A 13,580-nucleotide genomic window follows, 5' to 3' on the forward strand; every position below is an offset into this window, starting at 1 on the left:
ACATTTAAGTACCATGTTTTTTAAAATGACTATTAAATGTCAATCCCGTCGATAACGCACGCTGATTCTATTTAAAGCAAATGAAAAATCACCTCAAGCTATCGCACTGAAATTAGGATTCAGGGGAGGAAGGTAGAGTCGGGGAGGAAGGTATTAAATCTTGCTTTGTTGGCCCGACACCGTGTGAGAGGCGCAATGGCTAAAGCCCATTAGTCATTTTCTTTCCACAACCCTGAGACGTCCCCCTTCAATTAAATCTGTAATGAACTTTCTGGAAGCAAATGTCGAAACAAATGTAAGCAGCACATTAGTCGAGTTTCTTTCCTTTTTGTTAGCCACTGCAGGTCGTTTCCTTCAAACTCACTGCACAGAGCAAATAGTCAAATATACCACAGAGTCAAGGCTGATTAAAAGAAACACACAACAACTGTGATTGTTTTAAATGTACAAAGTTGCACAGGTCTTTTTTTTTTATCAGTATTTGAAAATATTCAACAATGAAAGTTAAATCAAACAGTAAGAATAAGTAATAACAATAATTAATATCAGCAATAACTAGACTTAAAGTAAGAACTTTTTTAGTTTTTTTTTTTACTGAAACACCTGAGGGAAGCAAATCAAAAAGAGAACCCAGAAAAAAATAACCACTTGAAGTTTAGAAAAAAAAAGAAAAAGTCAAATCAAGACAAGCTCATACAGGGGGTGGGGGGGGGGTCACTCACTCTCGTCTGTATGTACAGCACATTCGCTCCACAACTGTGCAGGACAGCAGTGATGGAAATGAAAACTCGCCTCCGCTCTGTGGCTCGCAGCCGTTAACGTCAGTATTGGCAGCCGTATGGATTCACATGTAAAGGCAGGGTGAAGCAGAAGAACTACAACAGAAACAGGAAAACCCATTTTGGAGCCTGGCGAGCAAATGTGTCTCTCTGTGTGTGTGTGTGTGTGTGTGTGTGTGTGTGTGTGTGTGTCTGTGTCTGTGTGTGTGTGTGTCACAGCTACAGAACTGACAGTACTCCATTTGTTACTTTGAGTTGAAAGGCTGAGAGGACTGAGAAAGCTTTGTCCTGTTCACAAAATAACCCAAGCATACAGAGGAAACTCAACCCAACATCATTTAAAAAAAACAAAACAAAACAAAACAAAAACAATGGTCCCTGGATGCATAAGACACGGCCACTTTCCTGACACCCCCAAACTTTTAGGAAATTCATTCAAGCTTGTTTCAGTAAGAAACATGACATCAACATTAGTTTGGAAGTGGATCCGAGAATCACATTTCATGTTTGTCTGTACATTAATCAATATTCATTACAATTCAATCCTTGTTGTAAATGTCACTTCCTGTCAAATCTCACTAAGAACACATTACTGGAAAAAGAGGGAAATAGAAATGCAAAGAAACCTTTGGTCAAAGAGTGTACTCACAAAGGAACAAATGCAATGATGAGATAAAAGGAAATCATTCATCACTTAACAAAACAACGAACTCAAAGAGCAAAACTCTCTCTTTCTAACAATATGGCCCATACTTCAACCCCTCTCCCATTACATTTGGGTCTGCAAGTTATACTGATTTCCTCACAGAGGAAAGAAGGAAAGAAAAAGGTGCTCTTTTCATGAAAGTCATGTTTGTCTTGATTGTCCACAAAAAAGAAGTGCCAGCAGGAAGTAACCCCGGCGAAAGGATATACAATCACAGCGTAAAACGACAACATCCTTCACTGGAAAGGAATTGAGAGTCCATGACACGCTCCTGAAAAGACTCCGAACCTGCATTGAAATCGGTGTTTTGCAATATTTGTGTGACTGTGTGAGTGTGCACATGAACTGTGCACGTCTCGGGTTCAGTCTTATTCGGAGACTGTCTTAGCCTGTGTTGCCATGTCCTGCATGCAGCTCTCGCGGATGATGGGCAGCGGGTGGGCTTCCGTATTGAAGACCCAGTCCTCCAGCGAGAGAAGGTCGTCGTCGGAGAAGAGCAGGTACAGATACCTGTGCAAACGGGAGACACGGCCATTTAACTTAATCTGAATCTGGACTCGTTGAAAACATTACTTCTGCTTTCTGTAGTTTCTAATCAGACAAGCCAAACGTTGCCCTCTCGCTCCAGGAAGCAGCATGTTGTCACTGAAGAAGAGAGTATTATATACTGCTGAGTAGCTTGTAAATTGAATTCCGGGGATCAAAATATTTATTTATCTCAATCTAGTAATCGAAGTTATCAAAGTATAAAATGAAAACCTTGTCCCCCACATGTGTCCTGTAAGAATACTTTGCCAGCTCAATCTAGCGTCACTAAATTATTCACACACGAAGATTTCTTAGTCACGATTAGTCCCTTCAGTTTGAAAGTGGATGCACATTAGGGACGGTGCAGCACTGGGAGAGGCAGCAGCACATTCTGGAGACTGCTGACCTGAATATGCCCCCGTCCTCAGGATAAAAAGGCTCTTTATCGTCTCCCCGCTGTCATGTGACGCTTTTGTCGCTTAGTGACCCACAAATGGTGAGGATGCACACGGTCGGCATCCATTTTTCTATATATATATATATATATATATATGTGTATATATATATAGATATAGATATATTTGATGGTTTCTGCCATTTGCCAGATGTGGTGAGGAAACAGGACTTACTTGAGTGTCTCTGAGAGGAAGAAGCTCTGCTGCATGTTATCGTGGCTGGCTGTCATGGTGTAAACGTCACGGATCCCCGAGAAGCCAAACTCCACCCTGCAGTGCTGCTCCAGGGCCTGACGGGAGGAGGAGAAGGGGTGGGAGGGGGGGGGGTTTAGATGCATCTCTCGGACAAAGTTATGGCCACTTCTCGCACTTGCCAGCACGATTGTACAAATTGAATCAATACTACTTCATTAATGTATTCATGTTTATGTATTCACCCACTTAATCAGCTCCCCCCCCTCCCCCCCCCCCTCCCCCTCTTCTGCACTGTGATATATGGCGGCACATAAAATGAAAATCCTTTACTGCAAAACAGTGCGTCCGCGTACACCTGAAGGAAATGATGCTGGAACATGTCGAGCCCCAAAATGAAAGCCCGAGCAACGCTACATCTGACAAGGGCTAATGGAGAGTGGCTGAGCTAGCCAAGCGGATTAGCACATTATCACCCCTGCTACAAAGGGCTGGCTTATATGTGCTAATTAACAAAGACCCCGACGTGTTAATGTTTGATGTTCTTGAAGAGAAGCATTGTGCGCCGCTTTCAACCTTTGTGCCCGATAATTAAAGGCCCGTCAAACTCGTCCTGATCCCTCCACTTCTGCGTGCACTAAATTAATGCTAAATCTATCATGCAGCCCTCTACAGTTTACTAAAGCTAATGTCCTGTCTGTTGGCCACGTTACTAATGGTGCTCCCTACACAACCTTCACCTCCTGCTACTGCGCTTGCTTGATCTAGCAGCTAATGTATAGTACCACACACTATCAAGGAAGCTGGCGGAGGGTAATTGAGGGTGTTAAAGGGGCTTGACATTAAAAGGCGAGTACAATTTATAAAATCCAAGTCAAAGCTACTCCTACTCCTGACAGTAAAATTATACTGTACTGTATCTCCCTCTTACATATAACGTGACATCATTTGTTTGCTTGATCAGGGAACATCCCCACACATACCAGAAGATCTTTTGTCAGAAGATAAGATTTTTAAAGATCTTTGAGGAGTGCGCTGTGTCGTTGTGTCTCACCTCGACAGCCTCCCAACCCCACTCTCTGTACTTGGGGTCGTGGGTCAGCCTCCACATGTACATGTAGCTCTCGATGACTTCTGGTCGTAGGATGTAATATCTGTCACTCAGCCTGGTCGCTGTGGCTTCAACACTGCCGTCAAATCTGAACGCCTCAGGTCCCAGTTTGGTTGCTGATGGAGACAGAAAACAGATCTGCAATCAATTTCTAAATCTTAACAAATCAAAAGCACACTAAATGTTTTTCATTCTTTTTTTTTTTTGCACGTCAATGAACATCATCGCTTATTCGTGCTCTCATATTTCTATCACTATTCAAGACTGCATGGCGAGGAGACTTTATTCATGACTCAGCACAAAGGAATCCATTCCTGCCAAGGTCAGTTCAGGTGCATCGGCATGGCAACATCTCAGAAAGGCACTGGAAGTGGAAATTGTAATGTGTCATGACGTATGCGGACGTGTAGGTGTAACGTAAAGGTCTGCATCTTATATAGAGATTTATGTTTTCATTAAATCTTTAATGTGTAACACACATTATAACTCACTCACCAAAACACATTCTGTGTGTTCTTGAGATCTAACCAACTATTTATATTATATATTTAAAATCCAGCATTGTTCACGTCCATGCCTTTGTTTGCTCCCTTCTTGGCGCATTACTACATTTAATGCAACACGGGGGACCATCATCAACGACCTCGTCCACAGCGCTCGCAGACTCAACATGGTACCTTTTAACTATCGTCTTGACAAACTCTTGACTTTGCACCTCCACAGCTCCTCTCTGACGGAAACACTTTGCGTTACATCCTTCACTTCTGGCCTGCGTCCTGCCTGCTTTGAATGCTTCTCCGTGCAGACGGTGCTTGTGATGCTGTGCTAACGCTAATTCAGCAGAGGATCATCGGTAACCGGCGCCGCAGACAACACATCAGATGAATAGCACGTCTGTGTTAAACCCAATTTAGAAGTTTGTCTCAGGATTTGTTTTGACATCCTTCGGGAGCTGAATAGCAACCGTTGATGCCACAGTTTGGTCTCAACTACGTTATCCATCTGCCTTTTGCCTCAGAACACAAGTACGTTCAGCCAGGCAAACCCCCGGTCTCACTGTCACCTGCTGAACATTAATGTATAGAGATCAAATATTTACTGTTTCCCTGGTTTTGAACAGTAGTGATATAAGAAGTGACAGCTCTAGGGGACGCATGCTGTCAGTCTCGCTCTATAGTACATCATGTCGCGCATCTCAATAGTAGAAACGCACAAAGCTGAGCATTAAAAGTCTATTACCACTGTTTCCAATAACCTCTTCATCTTCCTGCTGCTCCCCATGAGTTCCCCATTTTCCATTGCTGTGAAGTTAGCAGGGATCCCAAGGAGCAGCAGCAGGAGAGTCTTTATGGCATCCGTATTTAAGACACAGCCAAATAGCAAACCACTTTTTCCACACATGAAATAGCAAACCTCACTTCTCTCTCTGTTTCCTGCAGACGGCTAATCCGTAGAGCTGAGCCAAGCACCATCGAGTCCCCTTTTAATGAGCGAAGAGAAACCTGGTGGATGGCGGTGAACGAGAGAGCCAGAGAAGTGTTTTCATGGGCGTGCATATCAAAAGTATTCAAAGCGTATCAAGGAAGCTGTTATGTGGCGAGTCACATTATCTTACTGGAGAAGCGAAGGCGAGTGAACACTTGAGGATGAATCCTTACAGCCCACCCAACAGTGAAGGGGGGGGGGGGTGGGGGAAAGAGCTTGAAATTAGCAGAGGAGATTATTGTAAAAGAGACGAGGGAGGAGAAGAGATCAAACACAGGCAGAAACTACTCTTGTTTCATCCTCTTGCATTCCTCTCCTGGTTCATCTCAAGCAACTCTTCTCATGTATAGGTCCGAGCCGCAGTCCATTTACCTGTGGACTCGGCTTCTTATCACAATCTGTCTCTACTTGAACTCTATTTTCTCCTTTTCTCCTGAATTACAGCAGAAAGTATTTATCAGTATGTAACACGCTTACAGACACCTCCATGTCTGCTGCTGCCTACAGCTGAGAGATGTTGGAGAATACTCGAGGACTTTAATTCTTCGCTGCTCCTTATTAGGCCTGTCGTCTCTCTGTTGAGGTGAAGCCACCGAGAACAATTCTCTTTTTCACTCATTAAAACGCTCGAGGCCTATTTCATTTACAACGTGGCTCTCCTAGACTTGGGATTTTCCTACTCTGAATGCCACCAGAACGTCTCCTAACAAGACAGATATAGTGTAGCACAACAGTGATGAAGCGTGGCCTTTCTTAATGAATAATAGCCAGGATGTACTACGTCTAAAATACAAAGAGCATGAACACCAAATAGAAATTACTTATTAGTTCAAGTTTCAGACGATGGGAAGCAAGACTTCAGGATGTTCACAAGACACTTCTCTCTGGTTCTGACCCTGCCAATCATTTCTGCTGATGTGTTGGGTCAGAATCTCAGCCTCCTGAACTGAAAGTATTGTGCAGCCTCTCAAAGCGTCTCCGCACACTCCGACCTCTCACCTGAGCGCGTGTAGCTCTCGTGGCATGTGTGCGTGATCTCTGCAGCCAGGTCCAGGTAGTGTTGCCTCTTCTCCGGCGCTCCGTCGTCGGCCCCGATGCCGATCATGCCCCCGGAGAAGCAGGCCAGGTGGCCCATCTTGTGGTCCAGGATCCCTCCCCTCCACTCGGCCATGTAGGTGAGACCACCGGGGGACTTCTGCACCAGGTTGGCTTCAATCGCCTGCAGCAACACACACAGTCAGTTTAAAATAGCGTTTTCTTAAGTGGGCTTTACTTTTATATTGGTACAATGGAAGCTAGTGTGAAATTAACCGATCCAATAACCACCACGACCGAACTGTGCCGCAGTGAAGCCAGCAAACACACCACCCACACACACACACACCCACACACACACACACACTAGTTTTGAGCCGACAACTTCCCAAATTCCCAATTGGAGTATCTGTACAGCGACTTTTATAAAAGGCCTGTACGTGAACAATCCTCACACACGGGGGATGAGTCCAACAAGTCTGCTACACTGTAATTGTCTGCATTTATATGTTTAATTATGTATACGAAGGCGAGCCTCTGAGGGATTTCATCCGATACTCTGTGAAGAATACGTCCAGTATCCTTTAATAAATGATCAAAAAAAGGAAAGAAGAGGCAGAAGAACAAGTGAGATTTCTTTATCGGAGAATGACATCTCTACTTTCTTTTTCAGCCAAATCTGCAAAGTTAGGTTTTGTGCATTTCTGCCTATTTACAGCTGCACAGTGCTTTATGTTTTATACGACAGAAAGACTTCACATGAGATTCAGTTTCCCTCTTATTCATTCTGTCTGATGCTCATTTTGCATTTGAGCACAGGTTTGAGCACAAATCCCCTCAGCAATCAGTTCGTTATTTCTTTTAACAGCTCTTTCAGGATGAGCTTAAAAATAAAAAAAGAACATTTGATATGTGGTGTGGGATATACTTTGTGATTGTGACTTCTTCCCAGTTCCCTCCCACCACTGCTGCAATACTGTATGAGAAACCTTTCATTCTAAATGAGGGACGATGAAGATGAAACCTGCTAATGACTAAACAAACTAATGTGTATAATATGAAAGCTTATAAACACCATGTTCTCTGAAAAGAATATGTTTTTTTTCTCGAGGGCTGAGACTAATTATCTGTTGTTAGCAGTAATCATGGCAAAGCATAATTGGAAAATGTTCTCTCATTCAACATTGTTTTAATTAGTCTACTTTTAGTTGAATGCCAAAGATAATGAGTTGTGCTGAGCCTTCACCTTAGATCTCTGCACAAACACGCACTATATGACTTAATCTGATAGCGTGGCGGTCCTCGCCCATTTAAATACCGAGTCACTGGGGACAAGGAGAGTCTGCAATTAGCAGTCATGCCTCTGGCTTGACCCTTGGATGAAAACTGAGGAAATATCAATGGCAATATGAAGCTATTGTCTGTAATACTGTAATCTTCGCCGGAGGGATTTACTCTGACATAATATCCAGAATAAACAGATTCTGATGGTGTTTTTTTATGCGTGTGTAAACTGCGCAGTGGGTTCATGTGCACAGACGTTTTCCTGCAGGTGGTGGGAGTGCTCCTTTCGCTACATGAATATAAATACATGAGTTAGTTGGCGTCTAATCACATTAAGCAGTACCAGCTTTCCTTTTCGATCCTTTCCCCTATGACTGTTCCACTGAGAGCACAAAAATACCCCTGTTGTATGTAATCATGGTGTAGTGCTTTGAATGAAAGCATCCATTCCAGCTGTACATCCACTTCTGAATAAGATCCACTGCATGTCAATGGGAGAGAGAAACAGCGACATGTCGATGTGTAAGAGCCCTGGTTTCTGAGTGACAAGAGGACACTTTGCTTTGCACATTCACGCCATTATCTTTATTTTTAGTGCAGCATAGCCACTTTCAGACCTGCACCTTGTTATGTAAATGTGTATGTAAATTATCGCTCGGATGTCCAAATTAGCGTCGATGTCACTTTTACTTAAAAGCCATGACAGCGTGTTGCACATCGTTGTAAAACTTCTGAATTTAATGGCGTCAGATGAATGTAAAGAGCACAGCGACTCGAGATAAATATGCACAAAGTGAGATGAAGAGCATGAAGTGTCCTTTTCCCCTCGATGTGGGCCAGAAAACCAAAACAAAAAAACCAGCGTTAGCTCTCTATTTTTTCAATATTCATTTATGACTTTCCCTGGATGAATAAACATCCAGCAGAACTCTTTACATACAGCACATGAGCGAATGGGAATTAAAAAACAGTTTAACTTCCTGTCACTCTCGGCTTCAGCGCTGTTAGATTTGAAAAAACAGGCAGCAGACTTTGCTCTCTAATAAAGTCAAATTATGAAAGTGATGAGACATTTTTATTCATCGATCAAGAGTCCAGCAGCCGCGCTCAGGAGGGTCATTAATTAACGCTTCAACTGCAAAATACTTGTTGAACATTCACCTTAAAGGAACGACAACAAAGCCGAACGCTCTTCCACCTTGTTATCGTTTATCTTTTGAGACTCAACGCTCCCTTTCGCTCACTATGAGCAGAATATCACGAGAGGAATGTGGCTCTTTCCATGAAAGTCTGATGATTGTCACATATTCTACGTCTGAAAAGGTTTCAGCCTTCAACTATCCGCCTCTCAAACTTGAAGCAATGTCCTCTCGTTGGTCTTGGCTGTAAATCACTTAGTATACCTTGTTTGATCGCAGGCATTATGCAAATAACTGTAACTTTTATCATTTGATCTCACGGAGCCATGCCCGAGCGTGAAATGTGAGATTAAAATGTCCGTACCTCCAGCGCGCCGTAGTACATCTTCTTTGCAGTTGTCGTCCGTCTTGTCTGACATCAGATATGATTTGATCAGATACTCGTAGAAACTATCCCCGAGGCCACCGATGGAAACGTGATCTAAGACGGGAAAGGGAGGGAAACAGACGGGTCACACACGGGTGTGTGTGCAGGGCATGTGCAGCTCTTCAGAAGACTTCGATATAGCTTACTTACATTAAGAAAAAAAGTTTTTTTATACAATTTCAGGCTGTTGGGAGGCGTGGGATTATTGTCACAGTGGATTATGTTCATAGGTTTCAGTCAGCGGCATCACACCTGTAACAAACACTGTCCCTCTGCGAGCTGCAGTAGCAAAGAAGTTAACGGTCTCATAATAAGTGTTAAATTAAGCAAAAACTTAGATGAAATAAATCATTTAATGCAGTTTATCCAGGTCCATCCATTCATTTAATGAATAACACCATTTGAAACTATTCTTTTATACTGCTGGGAAACAGCTACAGTCGTTGGCACTGAACATCTTAAGCCTGGTTTGCTGGAATCACAGTGTTACAAAGGCGTTTGTGCATTACCTATATTTTGCCACTCTAATTTGTGTTTGTGATCATGTACCATGAACCCGCACGCTCTCTGATGGTAGAAAACTGTTTATTTGAACTTAAATGATGTAACACATCTAAAGCCTGAAAAGAGTGGCTGTTGATGTTCCTCTTAAGTCCACATTGAATATGATAAAGATGAATCTGCTAAAGCAGTGGAGGCGTGCATCCATCTACTCACGCTCATTGCATGCACGCACCTTTGCCGACTCCCCCGCAAGGTTATCGCAGTGCCGCTGTGTTTGTCCTTGACACGAACACGAGGGCGAGCTGCGAAGCCCAGATTAATTTTTCCCTTTGTGCCGATAAATATATACAGTTTTGCTTCTCTACATGCTCCCCCACAACAATTAGCCTCTGTAATCATCCAGATTACCACCTTTTCAGTTCCAGCGTCGCCTTATCCCCTGATTTTTCTTCCCCCCCCCACACCTCTTTTCAGGTAAATTGGAAAGATCCAATTTCCTGAAGTAATTTAATTCATTATCATTTTAATAACCCAGAGCAAAGGGAGTTATATAGCCATCGCTATGAGCCTGATATTAAAAATGAAAGGAAGTAGACGGATGGATGGGTGACACAGACGAGCAGCCTGAAGAGCTTTGACACGTGAGGTGACTCGAGGTCCGTCAGTGGTGTGAAAGCCCACAACAGGAATGAGTCGGACACGAGGAAGGTGAGAATGTGAATTAACCTTCAATGAACGTCCTTCATTACAAATGGAAGTCTATACTCTGCATGAAGCTAACAAAGTACTTACGTTGGACCCAGTTGCCGCTGACTGGACTGAGGAAGTTGGGGTACAGGCCTTGTGGCTTTTCAATCTTGTTCAGGAGTTTTCTGATGTTCATCACCTGCAAAGGCCCCAACGTACAAAAGACCATCATCAGCATACTACACTGATTCAACACGTGTCATCATTTCAAGGCTGGAAAACATCTTGCAGAGAAATGGCAACAGAAATCCAAACTTACGTAAAATAGTATATAAATGTTGAGTAGGGCTGAAATACTAATTGGAATTTTATTCAAATCTCATTATGGACTCGTGCAATATTTCAGGGAAAAGGCAAAATATGTGACAAAATACTAAGCCTAACCCTTCTGAATGAAGTATTGTGGTGCTGCAGAAATGTGTCGACCTACAAATATTAGTCTTTATTTGGTGCAGATCCTTCCAAAGAAATCCCACCATGATTATTTAATATATCTTTAAATGAAAACGAGAATACTGATGCAAAAATTATCATTTCTTCCCATATCGTGAATTACAATATCAGTCAAAAAAATGTTTTTCTAATTGTTCAGTCCGACTGTAAAGTAAAAGTGGAAAATGTGATCTACATATATATATATATATATATTTATATATATATCTTACCTTATCTGTGTAGATTTGATTCCTGGAGAGCTCCGACAGATGGACAAATTCGAGATGAAGGGTCCCGAACTCAGCTAGGATGCTGCTCCCGGCTGAGGCCCAGCCCCAGCTCCAACTGGTGCCACTGCAACAATAACCAAACAAGTAGACTAAGTCTCAAGGCTGTTACACACCTGCAGCGACGGACACACACACTTGAAACACAGAAAATATAAAGTACACTGTATTTAGAAACATTAAGCACAAAGCATTGCATTTAGAGAAATATTATCTGGAGGGTTCTTTCACTGCGTCTCTTCAGTGTGTTTGTATTCATGACGGCAAAAACACAATCAACAAACAAGCAGAAGTATATTAGTTTCCTCTAAAGGGGAGAAACCTGAGGCTGCATAATGATGGTCAACAAGCTCGTTAGTCAAAGACTACAGCTCAATTTTTAACTGTCGTTAGTTTTATGTGCTCGTTTGTGAGACTTCATATTATAAACAGAAGTTGGTTCCTTCTCATATGTTCGTTATCGTATCGTTGCTTCTTGATAGCAGCCGCAGTGTTCACTTCTTTCTTCTTCTCTCTGTATCACATTGAGCAAAGTAACAGTAACAGAAAGCTGCCGACTCGTCCTCGTGGACCTCTTGACCTTTTGTTCCGTTTCTGCTTAATGCCGCATAACAGGCGAGTCTTATTTTGTATTTATGATGGAAATCAATAACCATCTTACTGCATGTCTCCAGAGATGTGTATAATACATTTCACCCAAAGTGTATTGATCTTATTTGAACATTCAGCTGTTGTCATTTGTGGTTTTCAGAGTTTGGACCGTGCATCATCGTCCTAAACTCGCTCGTCCTTGACTTTGTGCAACACTAGAGCTGAAAACGATAAATCGATTAGTATTTGACATGAAAAATCAATTTCGATGGTTACAGCTTCTAAAACGTGAAGATTTGGTTATTTTCTTTGTATTATTAGAAAGTAAACTGAATATCTTTTTTAAGTTTTGGACAATACATGCAGTTTGAATACGTCACTTTCGGCTGTGTGCAATTCTGTTGCGTGTAATCGGACATTTTAAAAGACCGAATAATTTATAAATGGATCAAGAATAAAAGAATCTGTTGCAGCACTATCACACACGGCATGACTTCTAGTAAGTTGAAACAGCTGCAACTTTCTGCTGTTCATGCAGCAACAAACACAATCAGCTGATTGTATAAACTACAACAATGGAGGACAAACATCTTGCGGCACTGACATTATAAAAAGGAAATCACAAAGAACACATTTTGCCAAGGGTTTTGGGTTAATTGTTACAGTATAATAATAATAACTGTTTTTTATATAGCACCCGTCAAAACAAAGTGCTTTACAATTAAAACAATAATGAAGCTAAAAACGGTCAAAATACTTTAAACAGTTACAATAAATACCCTCTGTTCAAGAAGCATCCAGACGATGAAAGTGAGCTTTAAGAAAATATAAAAATTCTATATCTTCTATGTATATTATCAGAAGTTAAACTTTCCACAAAACAAGAAGGTGCTAAAAAACAGCTGCTTCACATTTGTGTGTTGTTGTTTTTGTTACACTTCTACTTCTTACATTATAAATGGGATGTTTGCAATAGAGCTACGTGTTAAAGTTAACTTTACCATAAACATTAATTACAATATGCTTTAAACTCACAAGAAGTCTATGAAATAATCTGTATCACCATCTGCCATTAAGCATGTTTACTGTTGCATTAACCTCAAATTCTGACAACACATGACAACATTAAGTGTTATTTATAAGTCAGTGCTTATGCAGGTAATGTGTTAGGTTCATGTGCGGTCTGGGAGACAGTGCACTAATGCAGAATACACTACTAGACGGACTTTACATATTCTCTAATAGATGCCGGAGAAGATCAGACATCCGGTAATGAATTTAACTGAATTTGAATGAGAAGGGAAAAAGATGGAAGGAGAGAAAGAAGGTGGGAGGTGGGTGAGTCAAGGAGCTTGCCACTCTGATGAATGCATCCATTAGAAGTTTGGGGGCTGCGTCACTAGCAGCTCTGGCTCGAGTCGCTTCTGACTCCTGCTTTAAGAAGTATCAATCTAAGAATCACAGCGGAGGTGCAGGGCAGCGGGGGGGGGGTGTTGCTGTCTTTCATTAATCTTTTCACCACCTTTAACACACAAACAGCGACTCTCTTCCGCAGCTATCACAAGTATAATCAGGTGTCGAAAATATAGAAAAATACTAAAATCGATATGAGATGTCAGAAATAATGTGTTGGGGAAATCTTAACAGAAGAGCTAAAATTATTATAGTCATTGATATTGAATAGGAACACACACACACACACACACACACACACACACACACACACACAAAACTGTGTGACCTTTCAATATATATAATAAACTAGATTTAGATTAGATTTTCTTTGCCTCCAGTGAAGTTGCCGTTGTTCAAAAATGTCACCATTTCATCATTTTATCCTATTAAACACTTGAGCATATGAATTCAAAAATGTGT

The 13,580-nt window shown here is 41.7% G+C and overlaps 1 protein-coding gene across 1 annotated transcript in view; it reads right to left on the reverse strand.

Annotated features, from left to right (window-relative positions):
• Window positions 1-433: 433 nt before the first annotated feature.
• LOC115020844 (mannosyl-oligosaccharide 1,2-alpha-mannosidase IA) overlaps window positions 434-13,580 on the reverse strand; it is a 161,101-nt gene continuing 147,954 nt past the window's right edge. The window contains 8 exon segments of the mRNA XM_029450856.1: window positions 434-1,995; window positions 2,643-2,758; window positions 3,715-3,887; window positions 6,256-6,475; window positions 9,079-9,108; window positions 9,110-9,195; window positions 10,438-10,531; window positions 11,058-11,181. Coding sequence (XP_029306716.1) covers window positions 1,854-1,995; window positions 2,643-2,758; window positions 3,715-3,887; window positions 6,256-6,475; window positions 9,079-9,108; window positions 9,110-9,195; window positions 10,438-10,531; window positions 11,058-11,181 — 985 coding nt within the window. The 3' untranslated portion in view covers window positions 434-1,853.

Source organism: Cottoperca gobio, chromosome 16 (assembly GCF_900634415.1).
Source record: "Cottoperca gobio chromosome 16, fCotGob3.1, whole genome shotgun sequence".
Taxonomy (NCBI): Eukaryota; Metazoa; Chordata; class Actinopteri; order Perciformes; family Bovichtidae; genus Cottoperca; species Cottoperca gobio.